Source organism: Girardinichthys multiradiatus, chromosome 4, assembly GCF_021462225.1.
Source record: "Girardinichthys multiradiatus isolate DD_20200921_A chromosome 4, DD_fGirMul_XY1, whole genome shotgun sequence".
Lineage (NCBI taxonomy): Eukaryota > Metazoa > Chordata > Actinopteri > Cyprinodontiformes > Goodeidae > Girardinichthys > Girardinichthys multiradiatus.
In genome coordinates, this window is record NC_061797.1 from 47,100,116 (window position 1) to 47,120,343 (window position 20,228).

The 20,228-nt window shown below is 37.4% G+C and overlaps 1 protein-coding gene across 1 annotated transcript; it reads left to right on the plus strand.

Annotated features, from left to right (window-relative positions):
* The first annotated feature begins 29 nt into the window (after positions 1 to 29).
* Positions 30 to 18,868, plus strand: LOC124866578. Its single transcript, XM_047362424.1, has 16 exons — positions 30 to 110; positions 500 to 576; positions 1,663 to 1,820; positions 3,930 to 4,120; positions 5,806 to 5,910; positions 6,360 to 6,498; positions 8,183 to 8,333; positions 10,039 to 10,171; positions 12,301 to 12,453; positions 12,865 to 12,902; positions 12,998 to 13,027; positions 13,148 to 13,314; positions 14,283 to 14,752; positions 14,864 to 14,963; positions 16,250 to 16,601; positions 18,131 to 18,868. The coding sequence occupies exons 3-16, from the start codon at positions 1,689 to 1,691 to the stop codon at positions 18,211 to 18,213; spliced, it is 2,244 nt and encodes a 747-aa protein (XP_047218380.1). The 5' UTR covers positions 30 to 110; positions 500 to 576; positions 1,663 to 1,688; the 3' UTR covers positions 18,214 to 18,868.
* The last annotated feature ends 1,360 nt before the right edge of the window (positions 18,869 to 20,228 follow it).

The following is a 20,228-nucleotide window of genomic DNA, read 5'->3' on the forward strand; positions in this document are numbered from 1 at the left end:
TCCATTCTCTGCTGCCCATATTTTAGCTCAGCAACACCTTTTCTTTTTAAGACCAACACATTGACTAAACACGAGCTTGACTTGGGGGAAAAACAGACCAGTAGCTGAAGGTAACTAGATCCATTTTATTCTAATGATCATTTTAGTTTATTGTTCTGTTGATATTTGAGAATCTAAGATTATCTGATTTATTGATATTCAATAGTAATGAAACTGGCTGAGCTGTATTGATGAGATGTTATCTGTACTCTAAAACATACACAACATTAAGACTTTTAAGTAGATTGTTAAAGGGGGAAAAATCCCTGCCAACTCTGCTTAGAGAGTTCTCATACTGCAGATTCTGGAACAACGGGTCAATGTAAACAGAAAGCAAAGGAATGCATTCAGCAGTTGGTTAGCAATAAAAGAAGTTCTAAGAAAGGAAAACTATTCAAGCTAATTGCTTTTTGGTGTTCAAAACGCAAAATATTAACACTGAGATCTACTGACTTCATAGATAAAGGACCTTATTGTGACATGAGCAAGCCTTTTGGATGGGAAAAACCTTTTCAACAGTAGCCCAGCTGTTTACAGGTAACAAATGTTGCCCATAAATGAGGTTTTGTGCAGTTTCACCTCTGAATTAAGCCTAAATTCTATTGGTGTTCATGTGAAACCTGGGTCCACTACAAGGTTTTTATTTCATCTATATTTTAATAAGCTTTTAGTAACCATAAAGCCATGTATAGAACAAAGATTACAATTATTTACAATGTGAGAGATGTTTTCAACCTACAACAATGCATTCAGACACAGATTGATGGGGGCAAATTAAAAGTAAAGGCTCGAATTATGTGGTATATTACTAATTCTGTGGTATTTTTATTAAGAAATATGTTTTTTCCCTAAACTGAAAAAAATGTTTGAGACTAAACCAATAGGATTTGGAAAAGTTAGTCTTACAATTTAGTAACAGTTACATAAACTGGTGAGTGGTGGAGGGTACAGTCAATAAAATAATTAAGAACTGGAGTTGCAAAAATATTAAGATTTGTTGTCCTTTGAAGACTTTTAAAATAGTTCAATTTGTTTAGAATCGGGTTATAAAACAAGAAAAAAAAGTCAATCCGATCCTAGACAGATTTGGAGTCAGTTACAGACTTTCCAATGTGATCCTACAACGACGGCGGAGAGTCAGTTGGCTTGGGTCGTTAACTTTGCAGCAATCCCTCATACTGATCATGCATGTAGCAACAGCGGAAAGTAAGACTCCCCTTTAACGGGAAGAAACCTCCAGCAGAACCAGAACCTGGCTCAGCTATCTGCCATGACCGACGGGGTTTGAGAAGGCAGAGCAATCCTACCAAAAAACGCTTGCTATTTTATTTAACGGATTTATTCATTCTTTTCACTACATGTCCCATATTATGCATAAAACATGAAGACGTTGATATGACAGGCATCAAACACACTGAGTTGCACATCCTAAGTGCAGAGAAGATCATTCTTCTCTGCTTTTGTCATCACACCAGTTTGCCAAACAGTTTGTTTTAGATGAACTCTTTATGCTGACTAGGCTTACACTGCCTTTATGTTAACACTCGACCTGTAACACTCCATTGTCCGTTGTTTTGTTGCCTGCTGTTGTTGAAAAATAAACTGTACCATGCTGTCCATCAGACTCCATGTCTTATTGAGAAGTTGAGATGCTGGACAGATTCAAACTGGGTGTCCTGCTGCAGTGGTTGATTCTTTCCCCGTTGAGCCCGGCCTACGAAGCCTCATCTCTGGGGCTCACAGTGCACGTTGTGCCTCTGGACGACAATGGAGGGAAAACGGTGGGCAAAATCTTTTTCCTTTCTAAACAGGCTTTTTCCACTGTCTGACTGTAGGATCTAGCTCAAATACTGAGCACTGATTTTATTAGGGATTTCTGTTCATATGCTACAAATAACTAACGAACTTTTCTGCCAAAAAAATATCTGGATGTATATCTATATATATTTGTACCGCACGTTTTTACTATAAGCTGTATGTCATTTGCTCTCAAGAGAGTTAAGTATTCCTCTAATTTATTTCTTAATTTAAGCCTTTTAGGAAACCTAATCTGGAAGAACTGAAAGAGGCTTTGATTTAATTTAGAGGGACAAATCTATTAAGTATTGTGCAATTGTGTAAAAATATTTGTAATCTATTTAAAAATGTTCAAATTCAACAATATTCTATTGGATAAAGGATGCAAAGTTTTATGTCTGTTTTATCAATATCTCATATTCTGTTTTTTGGAAGTATTTGCCCTAACAGACTTCATCAGTTTTGGCTTTTCTGGGTCGCACCTACTAGTTTCAGATCATCAAAAAACTCAGACAAAGATAACCTGTGTACATACAAAACATTTGTTAAATAATTGTATGAGTTTTACTACTAAAACCCTCCTAGACCTATGTTAACAAGTAACTGAGCCATCTGCAACCCTTCTCTTGTTACACCGAGGCCTGATTCCAGGCTGACCTGTGGAAACACAATTAAAGAAACCACTTAAGAAGCAGTTTGGCAGCATGAAGCAGGCTAGATCATCTCATAAAGAAACACATTATGCACCAATATGAAGAATTTCAAAAACAAAATCACTGACATCTATTGTTCTAGAAGGATAACAAAGACAAGACATTTCTTAAGCTTTGGGACTCCAGCAAACCACAGAGCCATCACCTGCAAATAGAGAAGACATGGAACAATGATGATCATTCCCAGGAGGTCACAAAAGAACCCAGAACAAAATCACAAAAACACTCCAGACCTCACCAGCCTCAGTTAAGATCAGTGTTCATGATTCAACAAAAAGATAAAGATTGGACTGGTTTCCAACACAGACCCCGTCTAATATTTGCCAAGAAAAACGTCTTAATGATCTCCAAGACCTTTGGGGTAATATTCTGTGGACTGCGTGTCCAGTTCTGACATCTGACATAAAACTAACACAGCATTTCAGAAAAAGCATTATAGCGCAACTCAACCATAGTAGTTCGATGATCTTGGGCCTTTAGGGCCTGGACAGCTTGCCTTAAATCAGGGAACCATGAAGAAACCTCAAGGAGAATGTCTGTCCATTAGTGATGACCTTAACCTAAGTACTTGCAAGTTATGCAGCAGGGCAGTAATGCAGAAAAACAAAAAAACATGAGTATGTCCACCACTGAATGGCACAAAATGAAGGCTTTTTGAGATCCTGTGCAATGACATTAAACTGTCAAACCTACCACTGTGACTGAAGTCAAAGAATTCTGCAAATAAGAGTGACTGAAGTTTCCCCACAGGTCATCACCAGGTACTGCAAATGCTGTTGTTACTAGATCTAGAGGGCCATTTGCTTTTCACAAGGGGCCAGGGTGTCTGGAGGGCTTTTTTTTTTTTTTTTTTTACCCTAAAACAGCTATTTTGTATTTACTCAGGTTATCTTTGTGTGATGTTAGATTTTAACTGATAAACCAAAACATTTAGGGCTGCATGGTGGCGCAGTTGGTAGCACTGTTGCCTTGCAGCAAGAAGGTCCTGAAATTCAGCTCCTGGCATGGAGTTTACATGTTCTCCCCGTGCATGCATGGGTTTTCTCTAGGTTCTTTGGCTTCCTATCACAGTCCAAAAACATGACTGTTAGGTTAATTGGTCACTCAATTGCCCATGGGTATGTGCATAGTTGTTTGTCCTGTGTGTCTCTGTGTCGCACTGTGTTGGACTGCTGACCTGTCCATGGTGTATCCCGCCTGTAGACTGCTGGAGATAGGCACCACTCCCCCACGACCCAGTATGGAAGTGGTGGGTAAAGAGGATGGCTGAAACATTTAGGTGTGATTTAAAAAAAGCATAAAACAGAAGAAATCTATAAAGGAGCAAATACTGTTTTGACAGCACTATAGTTCATAAATTTGTCCCTTTTCCTCTTGCAGGTGCGGGCTCATTTCAGCGTCATCACTCCCTCTCCTTGTCCAGATTTATCAGCAGTCTGTGCAGCAGGAGAGGACTGCCAGGCCCACCTCACTTCCTTACCTTTCAGCTACACCAAACCCAGCCCTGCGTGGTGTGTCCGCCAGTGGCAGAAGACAGTACCAAGCAATTATAACGCCGTTCTCAATTTAGGGTACGAATCCTCCATTTATCACTCCTAAATTGTAAACATGTATAAAAACAGAATTCCCAAAAAAGGGTTTATCTTATTCAAAATGTATAGCATCTAAAATACACACGGAATTTGAATTAGTTGACATATCCGCTGCAGGTATGTGCTACCTGGCTGCTGTTTTTTATCGTTTTGTTTGCCATTTCACAATTTAAAACAGTTGGCATGCATACATTTCTTCAACTGGAAGATACCATACACTTTATCTTTAAAGAAATATGCTTCTTAACAGTCATAAAACCCAAAGAGAGACTTTATGACCACATAACACTTGTATTTTTGTGCAAATATCATTTAAATCTAGATTATTTCCACTCTCATTTCTAAGGTTTGACATATGAGGAAATAAAAGTTTTGTCTTGCTTCTTAGGGGTAAACTTATGAAACAAATCATGAACGACTACACAGAGCTGTTAATTAACAAACACAAAGCCAAATTGTGGATATACTTTCTTGATTTATTGAAACAGGCATGTGATCAACAGTAAGTGTCAACACTTCCTGCTTTTTGAGCATTTAGACATGTGCTAAAAGTATGACGAGGAGAAAAGGCTTTAGTAATGATCCTGAAATAAATGCAGTCTAACATGCTACATGGATACAAAGGCTAGTATTGATGTTTGTCCTTTCACCTCTTCTATTTTTTTCTATTTCTATTTTGTAGTTTTACAGTTGTTCTCATTTCATTTGCATCCTTTGTGCAGCGGTAGCAGTCTGCCTGGTTTCATTACGCATCCTTCAGCCAAGGTTGTTCAAACGTATATTGGTTTGAGCAGAGGTTTTAATTTATCATACTTTGTCAGAGCAAAGTGGCTCAAACAGAGATCTGGATCAAACACTAAGGAGAAGAGGACATATAATATATAATCTTACTATAATGCATTATAATCTTATGTATGCAGTTTTATGATAATTTGTCTCAATAATTCTTTAAAATACTAAAACTCCAAGACAAATAAACTGAAACAATATGGTGCAGCTTATGGTTTGATTAAAAAGTACAAAATATTAGAGCATTAGGGCAAATTGGCAAAGGTATTGAGCTGCAGGAAATAGTATTTACATGAGAAAATTATTCAGCACAGTTGCAAAGCAGCACATGAAAATTGCAATGACCGGGCCAGAATGTTCTGCAACCGTTTCAGAAACTGACAAGACCAAGTAGAAGACTTCATGTTACAAACTCCAGCGATGTATTTAATTAGAGCAGATTTTGATCAGTATTCAGTGATCCTGAGAAAGGCCATGCCTCTGAAACACTGATATGGAGTTCATATTTTTTATTACATCTGGAGCTGGAATGTGAAACCTGTTTTCAGGGTTTTCTAAATGTTCTCAAGAGATCCGCGTCTCACAGGAGTCGTCAGTGTGTTGAACCTCTATTCTTATCTACAAGCTGTTAAAAACATGAATTTTTCATACACTGCTTTACATTGTTTGTTTAATTGATAATAATACACATGTGACATTTTTTTCCGTTTGCCAAAGCAAATCTCTTGATTGTTTTCGTCTGGATATCACCCTTTAAACGGGTTTACCTTCTGTGACTTCATCTTACCTCTTGTTTCTTTTATGTCAGATGTTTTTATTTTGTTTCACTGTTCAGGTAATCTCAAGTTTCTGATGCAGTTTTTTATTTCTGTTAGGTCCAACACAGAGTTTTATGTCTCGATAAATGCAGACCCAAAGGTTCGGGCGAATAACGGGAAACTCAACAGACCTGCTTTCGTGGCTCTGCCTCCTCCACTACGGTAACACACTCATGTAGTACTAAACACTTCTTCACAGTCACCAAAAGATGTTTCTGACATCCTTTCCTGTTAATAAAATTTTATTTAAAATTGAAATACAAGTTTTATACAGCTCAACAGTTTAGGGGAATGGAAAATGGCCAACTTTTAGAGATTTATTTAAGCCTTAAACCTCTTGGTTATTAATTCATTCATCTATTGGGAATATGTTTCTGCTCTTGTAGTTGTGTCTTTCATCACTCTCATTGGGCCACAGCAGCTAAATCTAAAATTAAAACAAAGGCAGGCCAAACAGATTGTAATGCTTTGCTGTGATTTTAGGCTTTTTTATTTTTGTATCCCAATGAATCTTTCCGCTACCTTCAAGTTTTTCACAACTGATCTACTTAGGGACTGAAACATTATCTGTTGCTAATTCTGATCTTATTATTACTGTGCTGCTGAATCAGGGCCAGTGTGAACTGTCCTGTCAACTTCCATGTCTCAGCGAAGGACCTGGATGGGGACAAAGTCCAATGCCGCTTTGCTCGTGCTGACAAGGGAGAGTGTCGGGACTGTACTCCTCACTCTTTTATGGAACTGGATGAGGTGAATCTTCTGGCTTTCATGAACTGAATGCGTTTTTTTTCTGTTCTACCTTCTCCTTGAAGTCAGGATGGGGTTTTTGTGTTAGATTAGTTTAATTTTTAACTCTTTGAAAAAAAATACTGTGCTGTTGTCAGGTGGCTGGTGAGAGGAACAGGCAGGTTGGAGAAAAAAGATCTGGAGCAGAGTGAAACCCAAAACTGACACATTCGAGTAAAAATACCTGAAGTACATTATTTAGATCATAAATTCATTATTTCTTTCCTGAGTAACACCTTCTAAGCTCCACGAAGCTCCCCATCTGTGTTTGTCATTACCACCAACTTCTCTTTACAAACAGATACCTACAGTCCCAGTAAATTGAAGTACACTTTTTTTAATTCTGTGGCTTCACGCATGAGAACATTAAAAAAAAGATATGGTCTTTACCAGTTCCAAATAGTTCTACATCAGTGTGAAAACTACTATAGAAGCACGAATATTGACAGTTTTCAGGTCTGGAGCATACGGATGTGTTTTAAAACAATGCCAGAGAGGAAAGACATCAGCAATGACCTTAGAGAAGCTAAGGATGGCTAGACTTGACAAGTATGGCTTGTATGGACGGATTATGCCATCTTAGGTTAGCAAAGTTGCATTGAACCACAGGACGTCTACAACAATGTTGTTCGGACAGATAAGAGCAAAGTAGAGATGTAAGACAATACATAGGAACATGTTTAGAGAAACGCAAACACAGCAAAACAGCACAACCATCACACAAAAATGATCAATCATAGCATTGAAGGGATGCTGATTTGGGGCTGTTTTACAGCCACAATATCTGAGGTCATTGCAATAATCGAGCTGATCTTAGGCTCAATGATCACATTTAAGGCCACGTGTCTGACAAATTTACAACAGAAGGGCATAAAACAAAATAGCAAGATGTTGCAATGGTCCAGTCAAAGTCCAGACCTCAACCTGAAATCGCCAATCGTGATCGCATAGAAGGGCTTTAGCGATGAACAACGTCAGAGACTAATAGAACCATGCAGAAAATGACTACTGGGAGTACTGAGGGTGGTCCTACATAGTTTTTCACACAGAATAATAAAATGACGGAAACTGTTGTGTGTTTTGTACACTTTCAAGTAATGATTCTGGTGAAGACCAGAATCCGTAAAAGTAGTCTTCCCCATGATTATTGCAGCTATTTGGTTACATTTCCTGCAGCTAAATGTTCATCATTACCTTCCAACCAATCAGATCACAGAATGGTTTTATTGGCTGCATAGCTCCTAAGGACTGTTTTCACAAACTGAGAAGTCTTTGCAACATTTTGCAAACACTGATCTGTATGTTCATTTCTTCCTCTCACCCTTGGCTGAGTTGTGTAAAGGTTTCACAGAACATGTTAAGAAATGTTGAACCACCAGTCTGTGAAGAAATATTTTTTCCACTGACTATAAATCACTTTTTTTCTCATGTGACCGAGTTATTTTTGCAGTAAAATGTGGTTTTGATTACCTGTTGTGGGTCTCTCACTTAAAGAAAGAGTCTCTTTATGTAATCTAATTTATTTTGAATCAACTAATCTTTTTGTGGATTTTTATGTTTTAAACTTGTAGCCCGACTCTCAACGGAATGTTTTAGTCTTGTTCATCAATACTCTTCACACTGCTTGGTTAAACTTGTTTTTTAACAGGGGAGCTGCACTCTGACATTTACTGGAAAAGCAGCCGCAGGACAATACTTCATCTACCTGATGGCAGAGGACCTGATCCCTTCACCTCCAACAAGACAGATTTTAAAAAGCTCACCCCTCAGCTCTGTTCCTGTGCACCTGTCTCTCACCGGTGAGTCTGTGCTTCACACACAGTCATGTCAAAGAAAAGGAACAGCCTCGCTCAGCTCTGATTACACATCAGGCAAAAATATCTGGTCTTCAGCAGTTCTTAACCTTGAGCAAACCTCAGATTACCAACTAAACCATATGACATACTATGTATTCAAATACTCTAAATTGTTTGGTGAATGGTGTTATGTCTCTTCCCAGATGTAGGGACAAAAAGAGCTGATTATGTCTTTCCGCCCTGGCATGGTGTGAAAACAATGACCCCATTGTTCCAAAAGGACAAAGACCACTTTTTTCACCTGGCTGCTTCTTAATTTCTAATGAAGCAGGGTGGCGTCACCTTCTTCATTTCAGCTTAATCTTCTTAAAGTAATAATGACAGTGTTTAGTGTTGTTCTTCTGAGGATGTTTTTACATAACTATACCATTATTAGAATACTTTGAACACACAAGTACAACCTTACAGCTAAAAAACAAAATTCACATAGCGATTGATGTCACTTCTAATGAACATATGATTATAATGTTCTTCCGCTACTGTAGTTATTTTTTGGTTAAATGTTTTTTTAATCTTCTCTGTTTGCAGACATGACTAATAAGTACAAAAAACATTTATCTCTGAATCAGCTTGAAACTGATAAAGGTTTAATGTTGTCCCTTATTGTTTGTTCCATGTTTAACACAAATCATACTTTGCTTTGATTATTGATTCACTCAAATATTTCTTATGATTAAACAAATAAAAAATGACATGTTCAGATTTGTGTCAGCACCTATTGCAGCAATGACTCCCAACAAGCAATCTCTGTACTTCACAATAAAACTTTCGCATTTGTCAGCAGGTAGTTTAGTCCATTCCTTGCAAGCAAACAGCTGAAGCTGTGTCATGTTTGAGGGCAAGAATCTTCACAATGCAACTTTCAGATATTTCCTTGCAGGGTTTCTTTCTTTCTTTCTTTCTTTCTATCTATCTTTCTTTCTTTCTTTCTTTCCAGTCGGCATGGTGGCTTTATTTTCCTTCTGTAAATGTAGATCTGAGGTGACTGGACAAATAGCTCTCATCGGTTTAAATCGATCATTTCAACTGATTTTCTCACATAAAATGTAGAGCTTGTCAACCTGCATCTTGGTGATTTCCAGTCTGGGTTTTTCGGGTTTTTCTCCAGCACCAGAGTCCTTCTGGGTGTTCTTCTATGGGAGTCCAGTTAAAAAAGTAACAGATGGTGTGGTCAGGATGGTGAATTTCCTCTTCTGTCCACCTCCTGTGGTCAAGCTCCTGTGATACTAACTGGTGATAAATATTATCTGTAATATATACCGTACATAATATTTTAGTAAGTTCTAAAATACATAACAAACAATTTATTTTGTTAATTTCTCATGTTATTATATTATATTAGTACCTAAGGCACGCAGGCATAGAATAAAAAATTGCTTTTATTTGAATCATTTTGCAGGTACAATTAAGCATTGTTTCAATGAGCTGTAATTGTACTAACAAGTATGTCTGCATCTCCATCAGTTTCTTAGATCAAGAGTTGGATAAAAGCATCTGATAACGAATGTAAAATTTCTGTACAAAGAATATTTTTAGGATATCTTATCATTAGCTTTTATTTTTTTCATAGGTATATTAATCTTTCTCCTAATATCATACTGTTATTGCATTATTTAAAGTTTTTTCAAACTTTATTGCTTCCTCTCAGTGGAGGAGTCGTCCTCCAGCTGCAGTTCTAATCCCTGGCCCCTAGACGGGACCCCGGAAAAAGACTCAGTACAGTACGTCCTGCCATTCCAGGAGGTGAAACTCAACGCTAACTACAAGTCAGACCTGGAGAGGTGCGTCATAAAAAACCCTTTAATATTATCCTTCTTCCTGTAAAAGGTTGTCAGGGTGTGGAGTTGCTCGACCTGTGTTTACTGAAGACACAACAGGAGCTCACTCAACAGCAGGAAAATATACTTGGTTGTTTTATCATCACTGTAACTACCTGAGCCAAAACAAAAGCATAAGGTGAATTCAGCTTGTTGGTTTTTACAGAAATGATAGCATTACTTGACCTGCAAAGACCTACTGTTGACATATTTTAAACGTCTCTGATTCACTCCTTTTAAAATGACTCTTTGAAGGAATCATCTCTACAGCAAAAAATGTTTGAACATTTGATCAAAAACCTGAGCTGAGTATTTAGTTAATCTCTCACTAAATATTAAGTTGATGCACGTTTCTTTATACATACATTATCTATTGCTTATGACACAAAGCATTACTATTTTAACTATGATCTATAATTCTCAGAAGCCTGGTGCATCATATGACCAGTCTGAGATGGTTTTGTTTGTTGAGTTGCATATTTGTGTGTTTAGTCGTCCCATTAATCTTAATGTGCCTTAGCTAATTCACATGTCTATCTTGACACTAAGTTTAGCTTTAAATAACAACTGCCAGTAAAACGTTTGAGCTTTTTGTTTATGTAAAACAATTTCTTAATTCGGCAGTGGGTGAATTATTCCTACTCGTACAGTTTCCTGCCACTTCAAGGCTTATAATCAATCAGCAGTTGGTCTAGTAGAGTCGTGACATGAACTCAGAGAACTGTTTTGTAGAATTGTAAATTAAGAATATTAGCCTTGATGAATTAGGTGACCCTTTGTTTTTCTAAAAAGACCACCCTGTGTACAAATGTTTATGTAAACTGGCCCCAAAACGAAAAGAAATTAATGTTTGGTCAAAATTGTCTTATTTGTAACAATGCTTCTTGATATTCAACTGTTTTACTGCTGAAAATATAGTTTCTTTCCCCTATATGGTCCCACATTTGTAAGACAAATAAATTTGTGGGTTGAAAAGAAGAGTTGGGTATTGGCTCCATGAAAAACTCTGCCTCTTTGCCACATCTAAGCAGCGTTTAGTGGAGGCAGTTTGATGTGGTGGGGCAGCATGTCCATGACTGGAATAACAAAGCTCGTCATTATGGGAAGCAACCTCAGAGCAGATGATAAATAATATTTTGGTTTTACTTGTGTTGCCATTAAACCATGTGTATTTACTCAACCAATGGCTTAGGGTCACACTGACTTCCACTGTTATATTGTGGGTCTGAAGCTGAACCTTTGAAGAACCAGTGTACTAAATAACCTGACAGTTACACAGATAACCATTGTAAAACATGATCATTGGTGAAGCCCCCTTTTGTGTTGGTTGTTTCCAACCTGATCTTTTGGATATAAAAAGATAAGACAATTTTACAAATGACTTACAGTCCACTGTAAGGAAATTTACTTTTATGGTTTTGATAAAAAACATCTGCTTGCAGGGACTCGATGATTGATTTGCCCATTCCCAGTTTGTCACCACATTACATTGGATTACTGGATTTCTCTTGTTTCTTGGGGTTTTACCTCTCATCTAAAAGCCTTCTTCAGTTCTGAACGTGGATTAGGAAATCCTGTTGCCTTCTGCTTTAGCACTTGGCATTGTCATGTCCTGGAGGTCTGTTTTTAAGACACCCTTCATTTCTTAAAAACTTTAAATCCAACTTTATATAACTCCTAATTCCTAACACTGCCTTTGTGTCACAAAATATGACAGAAATCTCACTTTCTAGCTCTCTACAGAGCACACAATTTAGAATGAATGTGCTAAAACTAATAGGAATAAGTTAATGGCGGTGATACAGTGCCTTGCAAAAGTATTTATACCTAATGAACTTTCTCACATTTGAACCGCAAACTTCATTTTATGTTTTTAGGATTTTAGGAGACAGATCAATGCAACGTGGTGCTTAATTGTGAATTGATTGGACATACATGATTTTATTTTTTTTCATAAATAGAATTCTATAAAATCTGACCTTCGTTCAGTAAAAACCAGTGCAACCAATTACCTTCAGAAATCCCTTGACTAGGTACTAGAGTCCATCTAATTGTGTTAAACTGAACTCAGAGTTTTCTTTGCTTACTGGCAGTGTTTCGGAGATTGCGGTGGTCGGCCCCCCTGACCTGTACAGGGTTGGTTTTGCATCCCTCGGCCCCCTGGCGGGAATGACCATGGGCTGGATCCGCTCTGCAAACAACCTGACCCAGCTTTTGCCTGTCTGTTTTGTTGCAAACACCAACAGGTTTGTTATTATCATGAGAAATCCTTAAATAATGATAATCTGAACACAGTCTCAGTGTTCCAGAATGTGATCTGTTGTGCTTTTAGACCGGATGCTCTGATCTGTCCTTTTCACACACATATTTATGGGGTGATGGTGGTGGCAGTGGTAGGGGTTTGTCCTGTAACCGGTGGGTTGCTGGTTCAAACCCCCGCTCTGTCTCACATGTTGTGTCTTTGGGCAAGACACCTCACCCTCCTTGCCTGCAGAGGGACTTATTGTTGTGTAAAGCACCATTTAACATTCTCAGCAAGTTTTTTGTGACTACTTTTTATTTCGGTCCTATCACACTAGCAGTCTATTTAGCATCCTTTAAAACCAAGATATTTGCAGACCATGACATGGTCTGATCTGTTCTTCTTGTTTTTCTAGTTTTCAGTCAGAGCTGCGATGTGTGTGGCTGTACCAAAGTAAGGCTCAGAATGAAAGTTGTGTTACAGTAAGCCACTTTAACATGGTTTCATTGGTTCAGACTACTAAATTAAATGTTTTTTCATCATTTCAGGGGAACTGAGGACTCTGCCTGATGGAACAGGTTATAATTAAATTTATGAAATTCCAGTATCATGTGTGAGATTAATATTTTCAGTGTGTTAATTCCGTCTATGTAAATGTTCAAACTAATGAACAATCTGCTGGGGGTGTTTGCTTGTAGAGCTGAGGTGTAACCAGACAGAGATGTCTCTGCTGCTCCCCATCACCTCCCTCAGCAACATCAACCTGGCTGAACTGCAGCTCAACAGCCCCACCTGCCCCGTCACTTACAACAACACACACTTGATCGCACACATACCCCTGAGTGGCTGCGGCACAAAGGCTGTGGTAAAATGTCTTTATTTTCCAGTTTTTTTTTGTATATTTTCTAATGCTTCTCAACTAATTAACAAACCAACAAAATGTTTACCAATTACATAAAGGGGCCAATAAGTTGTCATTTTCACTTCAATTCTAGAGTTAGACATATTTATTTAAATGGCAAACTTGCAGGGAACAGTAAAAAAGTGTTTACTAGAAAGAATTGGATAGAAAACCCTGAAAATTTACAAATGTTATGAAAGTTAATTTATTCCAAAGATTGCATTTAAATGCATAGGGGTTCACACTTAAAGGGACAGATTAGATTTCCTGAAGTTGGGTTAGGAAGTGGACTAAAGTTGGTTAAAGGGGGAAGTAATGAGAAGAACGCAGGCTGGGATTCAAACCCGGACCTTCTTGCTGCAACAGTGCTAGCTGTGTCACTGTACAGACCCCCGTTTTAAATTACAGTTTTATTTATTAAGGAGAGAACTGTCCTAAACAACCAGACACAACGTCGTTTTTCGTTTTATTTTGATTTTCTTGATAGAGCTATTCACTGTTATGCATAATAGTGAAAAGAAAGAAAACTAAAATATGGTTTTCAGGATTTTCTTTCAGCTCCCCTGAGCCAATGCTTTGTAGAACTTCGTAGAACCACATCTCACTATCCTTCCACTTCACTATTTTCACTATGTAGTGTTGTTCTATCAGCAATAATATGAAGTTTGTGGTGTAAAGTTACAAAATGCGGAACAATTTATGAGGCATTAAAACGTCTGAAATGTATCAGTAGATCTTTGTTTTGTTCAGTCTGGGAAATTTTACAAAATGTGAGAAAGAAACAATGTCTCCAAGGTTTTAACAGTCTAAGCATGCATCTTTGTGTTTACCTAAATACAGAAGAGAAACCTTTAAACACCAACATGCTTGCCACTGTCAAAATGTTCTCAGTCTAAAATCCCACTCTTCTCGGCTCTTTTTTGTTTTCCCAGCACTCCGGTTCAGAGCTTGTTTATACCAACACCTTGAAAAGTGTTCATCACACCATGATCAGCCGTCAGCCCTCCCTCATCGTCCCTCTGGCCTGCCGGATCCCAGGAGTTCAGGTCAAGGGGCCACAGTATAACGTCAGTATGCCTACAGAGAGGGAAACTTTTGGTGAGTTTAGAGTCTGGATAGAATTTTACCTCCCAGGAGATGGGCCCCTGGCAAAATTCACATCCACTCCCAAGTTTCGCTCCGATTTCTTACCGCTACCAAGAGCTCGTCGGGAGGCAGGTGTGGTAAACAGCATCTCCATTAACAATGCTAAATCCCGTCTCCAACTTGGAGAGAAAGTCAAGCAGTTGGACCTATTGGTGATGTCTAACTGCAGTGTCGAACGAGCTGAGATGATAGTAACGAACTGCAAGGAATCTGAGACGGAGGACTTTGCAGTAAGTCGACCTATATTGCAAAACGGGTGAGAAATATGTTTTATTCTTTTGTACAGTGTCTTTGGTTGCTTTGAATGTTATTGTTATTATTTTCATGAACTTTTATAGAGATCCTTTGGTTGTAATTTCTTTATCAGATGCATGATGTCCAACAACACACTGGAGATTGTTACGGAAAAAAAAAATGCCAAGATTTACCGTCTGGATGTGAACACAATGGCAGTCACTGGAACAACGGTCTGTAATCTCATTTAACTACATCCAAAACACACCCTGGGCTTTTTTTCTGCACAACATTTCAAGTCTTTCTTCAAGTATTTGTTGTTTTTGTTTACAGTTTAATGATGTGAAAGAAATACTGGTTGATCCATCACTTTGGATCAAACGAAAAGCTTTCTGCGGCTTTTCAAAAGATAGAAGGGAGTTCATTAAAAACTTTCAATGCATTTTTTTGAATTTTATGTGATAGACCAACATGAAGCGGTGTTTAATTGGGAAGCTTTCAACATTTTTTTTTTAAAGTGACGAAGCACTCCCTCTGATACCCCCAAATCAAATCCAGTGCAAAAGTGCCTTCAGAAGTAACCTAATTGGTAAAAAAAAAATCTGTTGACAGAACAGCAACTAGTTGTGTACTCCACAAATCTGGCTTTTGTGAATGAGTAAAAAAGAAGAAAGACAATGTCAAAGAAATCTATAAGAACTAAATGGCCACAAGCAACAAAATGGGCACAGCAAAAACCTGGAAAACGGTGTTCTAATCTTCTAACTTTTTGGCTTACACACAAAATGCTGTATGCTAAAAAACGAACACATCTCCTTGGGAATACCATCGCCATGGTGAAATCTGATGGTGGGAGCATCATACTGTGGAGATTAATTTATTCCACAGAGAAGCCGGTCAGAGTTAATTCAGCCAAATACGGGGAAATCCTGGAATAAAATCATTTAGACGCTGCAAAGGTCTTCAGACTGTGGTGGAGCTTCACTTTCCGGCAACAGGATGACCTTGACCTTACAGCCAGAGCTGCAATGGAACGGTTAAGATCAAAGCATATGCATCTGTTGGCATTACCCAGTAAAAGTCCAGGCCTAAGTTCAGTTAAGGAATATGTGGTAAGATTTGGAAAATTGATGTACAGAGATGTTCTCCACCCAATCTGACTAAGTTTGAGAGTTTTTTTACGGAAAAAAAAAAAAATTGGACAATTTTCTGTTTCTAGATATGTAAAGCTGGTAGATTTGGTTCAATAAAGTACTTACTGACATAAATACATTATTTCCTTATTTTTATTTATAAATATTCGGAAAACCATATCCTTTTCTTTTTACTTCACAATTGCGCTCCACTTGATGTTGGTCTCTCATAAAATCCTGGCAAAATACATCAAAGTTTGTGATTGGAATTTGAAAAAATGCGAAATTTTTTAGCTATTGTTTTCAGGCTTGTATTTAACATGTTCTAAAAAGATACATTTCGGCTGTTTGTTCTAATTTTTAACTGCACCTCTTTATACTTACAGATGTATGTTGAATGCAAACTCAATCTGTGCATCACCACCAAGCCCTCTGATAGCTGCCCTAATCTCTGTAACAACGTGAGAAGTTCGAGTGTTCTGATTAACAGCGTGTTCACCGGCACGTACACTGTCCGCTCTGGGCCTGTGAGTCTTTTGGTCGGTGATTATTTGGGCCAGACTGTTACAACAACTGAAAAACCGATTACCAGCATAACCGAAGCTCCTAAAAGCAATGCTACACTGCCTACTGAACCAACAGTTCCCAAACCAACTACTACTCCAGGAAGTACTCCACAAATTTCCAGCATAACTAGCGCAACTACCAAAGTCACCAGTAGTACCACCACATCTCAAGGTAAGAGATCAGCTTCGGTGCATTCCTAATAATTCTTGATTTATACTAGACAATTTATGCAATGTTTGTCAAATCAGTCTCTATCACACTGATTAATTACTAAAAAACTAATAAGCTATTGCATTTTCCTGATATTGATATGTCAGTTTAAAATACCTACAATTAGGCCCAAAACGTTTCATGCCCCTGGCAAATATGTAGATTAAATGCAGTCTTTTAATTTACCAACATTTCTTCTGACTGACAGTAATATTGAAGTTTCTGATGTGGCTCAACTTGAATCTCATCGAGAATCTGTCGCGGGAGCTAAAGATTAGGGTGGTGACAAGGAAGCCTTCCAACATCAAAGACTTGGAGCTTATACATTGTGGAGACAATAATTATAGAAAACCTCGTCAATAATTATAGGAAGGGTTTGAATGTTGTAATGTGACTAAATACATTTCTATTGAAAAACGGTATTAATTTTTCAACAAGCCATTTTTATTAAATGTAATTTGTAAGTCAATTTATTTTATACACAAGTCAATCCAAAGTTCTTTACAGGAATTATCAGAAAGACCAAAAGAAAATGAAGCATAAAAGCATTGCAAAAAAAGAAAAAGATGTTAAAATACAAATCTTAAAGACATAAAAGCCAAAATAAATCTTTCAAACAGTTTTTAATCAGATTGTTTAAATAAAAGCTGCAGTAAACAACAATGTTTGGAGTGATTATATAAAGGAACCAACGGTTTCTGTATATTTCAGCTTTTCAGGGAGTTTTTTTCCTGAGCTGAGGATCATAGAAAGTAAATGCTGCCTCACCATGTTCAGTTCTGGTCCTGGGAATTCTGACTAAGCTGAGGGATCTGCATGGTTCTTTGATAAGCAACTCAGAAATGTATTTCGGCCCACGACCGTTTAGTGCTTTATATCAAAGTTTTATAATCTATTCTTTGGCAAACGGGGAGCCAGTGCAGAACTTGTGTGATATGATCAGATTTCCTGGTGTTGGTAAGGACTTTAGCATCAGCATGATCTAGAGCTGCCTGATTTAAATTTTTTAAAGACACCGTTGCAGTAGTCTAACCCACTGAAAATAAAGGCATGTACCAGTTTTTATTCTGGCAATGTCTTGCTGAATTAGTAACAGACCTTATGTGGTTGTCAAAATTTAGACATGAGTGCAAAACTACTCCCAGGTTACTCGCATGCTCTGTGGTCTTTAGCCCCATTGAGTCTAGTTGAACGCTGATCTTGATCCTCACATTTTTTGAGACCAAAAACGATGGTTTATGTCTTATTTGTATAAAGCTAAAGGAGAACAAAAACAGAAGTTGGGTTTTTTTTTTCCACTCCAAAATTACTGTTTAAAAGAAGCCTGTCCTATTTCCATCTGAAACAAAAAATGTTGTTAAGTCAAACTAATTTAAATCTAAATCTGCCAAGTGTATGGATAATTGTGGGCTAAACTGAACATTTTTACCTGTTTTAAAGAATTATAACACAAATCTAACTGCATAGCTCCTGTCATTTTTTGTGTGCAGCTCCAGAAGTGGCCACATCCAGGACAACAGGTGTGATTCTGTTGACTATCAGCATTTTCCTCCAAATGAACATCCTTCATTGAAGAAGCTGCTGGACAATGACCTCTCAGACAATGAAGCACAGGATTTTTCTGTTAGGGAACTCTGGACTGATAGCCGAGAGGAGTAGACAAGGTGGCAGTTTTATATAACAAACTGCTCCAGCCAAGTTTATGGACTTTGTTACATTATTTAGTTATTCATCTTTCCCTTTTGCTAGAGTAAAATTTGATTTGACTTACTGTACAAAAGGTGCTAAATTTGTTAAACTTATCTAAAGGAAGCACAGCTTATCACATGATTTGTAAAATAACACTTGTAATATTAAGAAGGCCAAATATTTACCAAAATCATAATCCTGTTCTTTTTTTCCAACACGTTTTACAAATGTGATCATTATGGATGGGAGACAATGTGTTTTCCATTTGGATATTTGTTCTTGCACATAATAAAGAAAATATGCATACACACTCATTTCCTTGAAAGAAATACATATTTTCCTATAAATGTTGTACATCATTTATGTATTGTGGATGTTAACTACTTATATAAACGTTAAATACTTTAATGTTGTGGTTTGTTACAAGAATGTTCTAACATGAAAGATCAAAAGCTATAATGAATGCAAAATTACATGTTTAAGCAGATTATCATTTATCAAAAGCAACTTACAAGGGATAAATACATACTTTTGAACTATTTAATGGATAATTGCCTTTTTATTTTACACAGTGCTGTGAAAATGTTTTCCTTCTTCCAGATTTATTTTGTTTTTGCCTTTTTTTCACAGATGTTTGAAATCATCAAACAGGTTTTAATATTGGACAAACATAACCTTCCATATAAAAAGCATTTTTCAAATTATTATTGGTGACTTTATGGTTTAAGATCATGCCATAAAGCAATTAGATTTAAATCTGGACTTTTACCAGGCCACTCTATAATCTCATCCTGCAACGTAACCCAAGTTTACTTAATCTTGAGGTTAAAAACTGATGGCTGAAAACTCTCCTTGAGGACTTTCTAGTAGAGTGCAGAAATCTCAGCTTTCTGTTAATTTTAAAAGACCCGATGCAACAGGACACACATCTTCCAAAAGGTAGCACTTTTACCTTCCTTAGTCCACAGAATATCTTCCCAAAGATCATCAAGATGTTTTTCTTGGTAAATATAAGACCTTTTGGTCAGCAGGTGTTTTGGCCTTGCAACTCCCATTATTAACATTTTTGCCCTGTCTCTTTGTTATTGATGAATAATGAACATTTACCTTAGCTCACGCAAGTGAAGTCTGCAGAGCTTTAGATGTTGTTCTGGGTACTTGATCTTCGATAATAGTCATGAATGCACCTTTGGGGTAATTTGAACAAGCTGACCACTATTTGAAAGGTTCACTACTTTTGAATATTTTGTATATTTGTGGATCATTGCTATCACTGTGTAGTTCACTGAAGACCCAAAGCCTTAGAAAGTAATCTGTAACCCTTTTTAGACTGATAGATGTCAAGGACTTTGATTCTCATTTGTCACATTTCTTTAGATTTAATACAATTCAATTAAAAAATACTTTATTAATCCCAAAGGGATTAATAAATGTTGTTGTAGCTCATATTCTGCAGCTTTCTTCAAAGAGCCATTGTAGATGCTGATGGCTGTGGGCAGGAAGGATCTCCTGTTGCAGTCTGCCTTACAGCAGATCTGAAGAAGCCTCTGACTGAAGACACTCTGTTGTTGGAGGATGCTCAAGGTTCTCCATAATGTTTTTCATATTAGAAATCAGAATCAGCTTTATTGCCAAGTTCGTACATACAAACAAGGAATTTGACTCCAGTACACTTTGCTCTTTGGTTTTTGCATTACAGAATATACATATTTACAATGTACAATATACACATATATAAATAAAAAGTTGCATTTGCAACATCTGTATGCTGTTGTTCTGTACTCCATTAAATGTTAATCAGAGAAACAGCCTGGGGGAAGAAACTGTCTCTGTGGCGGCTGGTTTTAGTAAACAGTGCTCTGTAGCGGCGGCCTGAAGGTAAAACTTTAAACAGTTTAT

Bases quoted from the DNA above. Each gene is read 5' to 3' on its own strand.
- LOC124866578 (XM_047362424.1), top strand. From the start codon at position 1,689: ATGCTGGACAGATTCAAACTGGGTGTCCTGCTGCAGTGGTTGATTCTT. The intron at 12,454-12,864 runs GTTTGTTATTAT...TTGTTTTTCTAG, and splicing joins TTTGTTGCAAACACCAACAG to TTTTCAGTCAGAGCTGCGAT. The intron at 13,315-14,282 runs GTAAAATGTCTT...TTGTTTTCCCAG, and splicing joins GCTGCGGCACAAAGGCTGTG to CACTCCGGTTCAGAGCTTGT.